The sequence below is a fragment of the Eupeodes corollae genome, chromosome 1 (genome assembly GCF_945859685.1).
Source record: "Eupeodes corollae chromosome 1, idEupCoro1.1, whole genome shotgun sequence".
NCBI classification, from domain to species: Eukaryota; Metazoa; Arthropoda; class Insecta; order Diptera; family Syrphidae; genus Eupeodes; species Eupeodes corollae.
The window spans coordinates 278,341,821-278,348,892 of record NC_079147.1 but is presented as its reverse complement, the minus strand read 5'-3'; the positions used below and the strand labels follow the sequence as shown (position 1 = coordinate 278,348,892).

Sequence of the window (7,072 nt, the reverse complement as noted above, 5' to 3'; positions counted from 1 at the left end):
TTAATGAATGACGATGCTGAAAATTTATACTGTCAAAAGAGACAGCTGTCTAAATATCGGACTCTAAATGAAAACCCTTATTACTGGCCTTTTGAAAAATTTTAAATCAACATACTAGTGGTTCATTTTTATTTTGTAATGTAACATTTTTTAACATTAAGTGCTTGTGAGAATGTACAATGAATTAGAAAAAAGTTGTCATTTACAAATTTGAATGCAATAATTTAATTTAATTTCATTTTTTATCAAAAACATTTTGAGATTATCATTAATTTTTTTTTTTCAATTCTACATTGAATAATACGTTTGAACGTGAAAACCATTTCATAAATTTAATTTGTTATAGCCCCAGATACAAATTGTTCATTTTTCTAGAAAGCGTTATTGAATTTCATTTTTCTAGAAAGCATTATTGAATTTCATAAAAATTCGGGAGACATTAAATCAAATATTTAAATTAGATCAAAACCATGTATTACCAACCAACATTGCCCGATGGAACACCAATTACTTTGCCTTGGCAACTACGTTCGTTTTTCTCAAACGTATTATGGCCACTTCAAGACAATCCAACTCCAAAGATGAAAAGAATTGACAACATTTTTGTTGGCTTTACTTTCTTCAGTTTCTTATTGGCAGTTGAAGCAGCCATTGTATTTTTCATTAACAACTTAAGTGACATATTTCTAAGCACTGAGGCTTTTTCAAATTTAGTCACCTACAATGACGTCATTCTACGACTTTTCAACATGGCCTGGCAAAAAAATGCACTCAAAAAGTTACTTAAGAAGTTCTATGCAGAGATTTACGTAGATCAGTAAGTATTAGAAAAATTATTCTTGATAGATGTAATAACCCTAAAATGATTTGTGTTTGTATTGATTTTAGAAAAGAAAATTCTGATATTCATAAAAAAGTTCAAAAAACCATTGGACCCATTAATATCTACGCCTGGGTCTATATAACTTCATTTCTGACATTCGTCATAGGACCAATTATTGCAGCTTTTCTCTACAATACTCGACTGCTGCCACATAAGCTGGAATTTCACTTTAGTCTTGAAAACCCTTTTGTCTATGCATGGATAATGGCCCAGCTTACTTACAATGGATTGTGTGCATCGTTGTTCGTAGGGGGTGAGATTTGCTTGTTGGGAAATTTCGTGGGATATTTGTGTGCTCGATTCGAAATGATGCAGGAAGAACTGGAAGAAATTGATGATTTTTTGATATCAGTCAACGATTCTTCGAAGTTGTCTGGGAATTTTCTGAAAGTCGTAGACAAATGCATCGCAAGGACTAACAAGTTAATTGAATTTGCTGAAGAAATAGAAAAAGTGTTTTCATTTCAGTTTTTTGTCATGACTGCTCACAGTACTCTCATGTTGTGTGTTGTGATATTTCAAACTTCAATTGTGAGTATGACATTTTTGAAAAATGTTTAAAATCTTTTTGAAATAAATTTCCAGTTGTATTTTGGTTCAGCGAAATTTATCTCATATGTGCTTTGGATGGTAGCTAAGGTTTTTGAGTTGATAATATTGGGTGGACTTGGTTCTCGTCTTATTACTACGGTAGAAAAATAAAATCTTTCATAAACAATACTCAAATATTTTTGAATATTATGTTTCTTTTTTAGACAAACAACATTAGTTCAATGTTTTACCATTGCAATTGGGAACAAATTGTGTTTCGTTCGACTAATCGAAAAGATAATATAATTCTTATGAAGAAAATCAATGCAGCAATCTTAATTTACCACAATCAAATTAAGTTAAATGGGTTTGGATTTTTTAGCATTTCGTTGGAGCAAGCCGCATCAGTAAGTTATATTATGAAAGAATGACCACAGATAAAATTAAAAAATTAATTTGTTTTTATGTTTCAGTTGATTCAAGGAGCTGGTTCTTATTTTACAGTTTTACAGACTTTTTCTTAAATTACTGGCTATCCCAAAAAAATTTTGCTTTGCCATACAAGTTAATTCTTATAAATGTTATTGTTGTTAGTTAGGATTAAAATGTGAGCAGATTTGATCCATGACAGAAAAAAAGGAACAGATTTCTATGGAAAATTTCTATAATAATTTAACAAATTCATTATTAGAGTTTTTATTCTTATGAAAATGAAATAAAGGAAATAATTAATTTTAAAAGTCATCTGAGTTTACAATATGTGTAAGAAAAATATGGTTTGGCCAAATTATGTACTTAGCCAGTTTGACAAATGTCAAATGCTGGCAGTACGATATTAAAACCTAAAAACTTCAAAAAATTGAAAATCAAAAATCGGAATAAATTTAGAAGTGATGAAATCCTTCTAATAGATGACAGATTTTAATTCTGAGCTGATTTTGTTAGTCCTTTACCCCTTTAGATTAAAGGAAACAAGATGATGTTGGTTGTGGATGACAAATTTTCCAAATGACCTGAAGATCTGCTACTACTCCCTTCTTAAACAAAGCCGTACGAAAACATATCATCACGCACTTAAGCGTACCAACAAAATTTCTATCGGATAACGGAACGCAGTGCAACAGCAATCAGTTCAAGGAGTTTATCAACGATCTTAATACACAGCTCTAAATGACAGTACTTTATATACCGCAAGAAAACTCAAGAGAATACGTGGACCGGGTAGTTCAAACTATGTTCTGATCACCCAATACTTCGAAGAAAACCAACAAAACCAACAAACTAAGAAAAGAACACCGTTGATTTTTCAAAAAATTATTCCTTTCGAGGGTCAAAACAAAAACCTTACTTTTCAGGAGTCAATTATTTTATAGAAAAATTGGCACCTGGTTATAACGGCCCACATAAAGTGTTAACGTTTATTTTATAAGTAATAGTTCTTCTTTAGAAGGAAGCAAAAAACAAGCCAAACCAATTAGAGTGTTGAAAGGGTACGTGGCCAACGCACTCCGAAATGTTTGTCGTGAATGTTGAAAACAATATTTTCTGTGAGATAAATCAGTTTCAAGCCATTATTTTTATATTTTGAAAATCTATTTGAGTCGAAAATCAATTTTTACCAACTTTGAGTAATGTTTGTTTAATTTTTTGAAAAAAAACTACCAATTTGATTTTTCTCAAAATTTTACCGAATGTTGAAAACATAATTTCTTAAAAGACAAAATTGGTTTGAACTCGTAATCCTAAATTTTTTAAAAGGTATTTGAGCCAGAATCAATTTTTAACTACTTATTTTAATTTTTTTTGTAAGCTTTTTTACTTTTTGTTAAAAACCGTCGTTTCGATTTTTCTTAAAATTGTACTTAATGTCGAAAACAATATTTTTTATAGGGAAAATTTACTTTCAAGCCTATATCTCAAATATTTGAAAAGACATTTAGGTCGAAAATCAATTTTGTATAAAAAACAACTATCAATTCGATTTTTCCCAATATTTTACCAGATGTTGAAAACCTTGCACACTTTTTTTTTGGAGATAAAACAATTTTCTGTTTGTTATTACGTTACGTTTGGTATTACGTTACAACATATAATATACAATTTAAGGGGCCAGTTATAGCTATTATTGAAATTGATCCGGGAAAATTTTTTAATCGATATTTGACTATGTTCACCTTCGATTAGAAAAGAAAATTATATACTAATCTATGGAAAATCAAATAAAAAAAATGTTTGAGAAAAAAAGTGTAATTGCACATTGATTTGTGTTCCAATTTCACACAATTCCAATGAAAGATTTCTATGAGTAAAAGTTTTTAGGTGAATTTCAATCAGGAAATTTTTGTCAATGGTAGAAACGTTTAATGCTATCTATAAACGAGCTGTCAAGAAAATTCCAATGTTTGTTTTCTATGATGAAAACCAATGATAGCTATAACTGGCATCTTATTCAAGCCGTTCGTTAGATATGTTGGGTCAACCAACATTTTTTTTGACTATAGGGGCCTTGAAACGTCAAAAAATGTCAAAATTTTCAATTCGACAAATCGGAATAAAATAGATTACACTAGTCAACACTGGTTTTGTCACACGATCTTTGATAGCAAATTTTTTTGTCAATCTAGTCTAATTATTAAATAACAATTGTCTAGTGTCTTAGTTTTGTTGTGATACGGTATAACTCAAAACTTGTACTATGCAGCAAATTAACAGAAGCTCTTCCAAGTAAACCGTTTACAAAATATTTGTGGTTGCATTTTAACACCTTTTTGTTTTAGCATTTTTTTGTTATTAACCCTGTGATCATGTCGAACAAGTGTAACAATGATCCTACCTACTTATGTTATGTTTGTGGAAATCTGACATTCAAAAAACAAAGACGAAACTTTACGAATCTTGTGTTGGAGTGTTATCACCAATGTTTTGGTTTTTCTGTCGCCCATCAAGACAAATTATGTCTGTTGCATAACGTATGTGAAAAATTCAACCGACTGGAAGAAAGACGCACGACCTATGCCGTTTGCAATACCCATGATATGGGCTGAACAGCGAGATCACGTTTCGGATTGCTATTTTTGTCTCACTGACATAAACGGTATAAAATACAGGAACAAAAATAACTATCTTCGGCTATAAGACCAGTCTCTACTTGTACAAAATGGCCAGAACTATTAGTAGTTGCAACTACGTCTGTTGAGAATGACCATTCACACCCGTCCACTTCAGGTAAATATGTTGAGTCATTTATACAAAAAAATACAGTTTTGGTTAACCAGCTCGGTGTTATTTCGCAATATTTTAAATTACTCAATAAAATAAAATCTTTGGCCAACAAATTTTTTAACTATTTATTTTTTCTTATGATCACCAACTAAAGCAAAAACTTTAAAAAAAAGTCCGTGTGGCGAATTTTTGTTGACCGGTGTTATCTTTCAACTACTATATTGGATAACATAAATGAAACTAACCTTGTCCATCTTAAATTTTTGTAATTTGAAAATTTAATTTCTAATCCCGAAAAATGAATAGAAGAGTATAAGGCTTTAGAGTTAAAAGCTAATGATACATATTTTGAGAGGTTTTTTTAATTAAAAATATTGAAAAATTTTGTTTTTTTTTTTTAATTTTTGTAAGAACAAATATTTTCCAAGCTTACACTTATGAAAACTAAACTTATTAATAAATTAAAAACTGAAACATTAAATCTAATGCTTTCAGCTTTAAATTCTTTAAGAGGCACAGGGCCCCATTGAGGGGAGGCAACCAGGGCATAAGCACCACAAATATGGGCCCCCACAATAGAGACTTCCGAAAACGTTTGTTTCAAATTCCTACTAGTAAGCACTAGTTGACATCTTTTTCTTTGATATGTATTTTATTTTGCTCTTTTACCTTTACCTACAGCATTGTTGTAGTCATTGACTTAATTTAGTGCGAAAGACAGCTGCTAACTCTTGTCCATAGGCAATTCAATTCTTTGTTTTCGTGTATAATTTGTACACGTTTGATTCACCCAAGTAAAAAAACAAAGTATCCGTCCTCATCCTAGTGATTGACCAACTATCCGTTTGTCGTCCTGAAATATTTCATGCATATAAAATTGTACGTTGGAAATTTGGATTCCTTAATCACTGCTGCAGCAGAGGCATTGTTGAAAGTGTATCCGGATAATTTAGAGCCTAGTCTTGGAAGGGGTTAATTTGTGTCTTTGATTGACTCATACAAAAAGTAAAAGGCCTATGGAACAGCTCAATCGCCGGAAATATTTTACTACCAAATTCTCAAAAATCAAAGTTTCAGAGCTATATTCCCAAACCTCGAAATTGCATTGAGAATATATTTGGTGTTGATGGTAACAAATTGCACTGGAGACCGCTCATTTTATAAAAAATTGACTTCAAGCAACGATGGGACAAAACGTTCTATCGAAGCTTTTTCTCCTGAGCATTGAAAGCGATTCACTCCGAGAACTGGTTTTCAACGAAATCATCAACGATATTTTGGCGAAATAATTTAATTTCAGATAATTTTTTTGTTTCGTTTATATTTTTATGTGTTTGTCCAATACTAAAGGAATGTACTTGGTTTCACAATAAATTATTTTTTGAAAAACTTGAGTGAACAAAAATGGTTTACTTTATTTTGAAAATAATTTGGGGCTAGAAGGACTACGTTCCTTTATTTCCCCGAGATCTCTGGACATGTAAAATCTAGAAGAATACTTTCCTAGTAATGTTGTAATACATAAGTATAAGAAACAAATATCAAAGAAATAATGTAATATCAAATACGAAGTCTTTTTAAAGCAGTTTTATTATCTCGGACACCTTTTCTGATACTTTATTAACATTTTCTGAGGTAACATTGTCTTTCACTCTTCAGAGAATGCTATGCACCTGACCATATTTCCTTTTATTCTTAACTATTGATGTTGATTGTATTTCCCTTTACCCTTAAAGTAGTGCTGGGCTCTTATAAAGAATTTACCCTTCACCTTTCAGATGTTGGCGGGCTATTAGTATCACTATTAAGTTTGCTTTAATTCTTATATGACATTGTAAGTGCTTATGCTTAAGCTAAATTCTTAGAATAATAAAAATAATTGGAAAAAAGAGCTATATTTTTACATAGGCGAAGGCGGTTTGGTTGGTTTTTCTAAACTCGAGTTTTCTTTACTTTTTTGGAGACGACTCTGGAATCTGGTATTTCTTCCTCAGCCTATGAGAAAGAAGCATCACAAGCTCGTAGCTTACTCTGCTTAAACGGTGACAAGAGTTTGACAAGACTGACGTCTGTCAATCAACGAATGATTAACTCCAGATTGAAATAGCAACAATGATTTATTATTTGAATATTGTTAAAATTGTTTCCAAAATTGGAAGGGTCTTGTTGGGAAGGCACATGTTTGCTGTTATAATCATCTTCGAAGCCAAATAAGAAAAAAGTACAATACAATCTGTCATAATGAAATTATGAAATCATTTCAAAACCTAAATGAAAAGAACCTTAAAAATCGAAACAAGGAATTTAAAAAGAGCCTGAGATGCGACCCATACTTATAACTTCCCATCCCGTCTGTCGATTTGTCTTGCTTAAAAGTTTGTCTATATGTACTCGTATCAATTTTTTGCCAAATTTGCGTACTATTTTTTGTAGATT

The 7,072-nt window shown here is 31.1% G+C and overlaps 1 protein-coding gene across 1 annotated transcript; it reads left to right on the top strand.

The window, feature by feature from the left end:
• Positions 1-470: 470 nt before the first annotated feature.
• Positions 471-2,222, top strand: LOC129940899 (odorant receptor 74a-like). The gene is made up of 5 exons (XM_056049422.1): positions 471-817; positions 889-1,414; positions 1,469-1,573; positions 1,639-1,821; positions 1,888-2,222. The coding sequence occupies exons 1-5, from the start codon at positions 471-473 to the stop codon at positions 1,936-1,938; spliced, it is 1,212 nt and encodes a 403-aa protein (XP_055905397.1). The 3' UTR covers positions 1,939-2,222.
• Positions 2,223-7,072: the final 4,850 nt, after the last annotated feature.

What these genes read in the sequence shown, in the direction of transcription:
- LOC129940899 (XM_056049422.1), top strand. Translation starts at nt 471, where the DNA reads ATGTATTACCAACCAACATTGCCCGATGGAACACCAATTACTTTGCCT. An exon ending in GCAGAGATTTACGTAGATCA is followed by an intron (nt 818 to 888) that starts GTAAGTATTAGA and finishes TATTGATTTTAG; the next exon opens with AAAAGAAAATTCTGATATTC. An exon ending in CGTTGGAGCAAGCCGCATCA is followed by an intron (nt 1,822 to 1,887) that starts GTAAGTTATATT and finishes TTTATGTTTCAG; the next exon opens with TTGATTCAAGGAGCTGGTTC.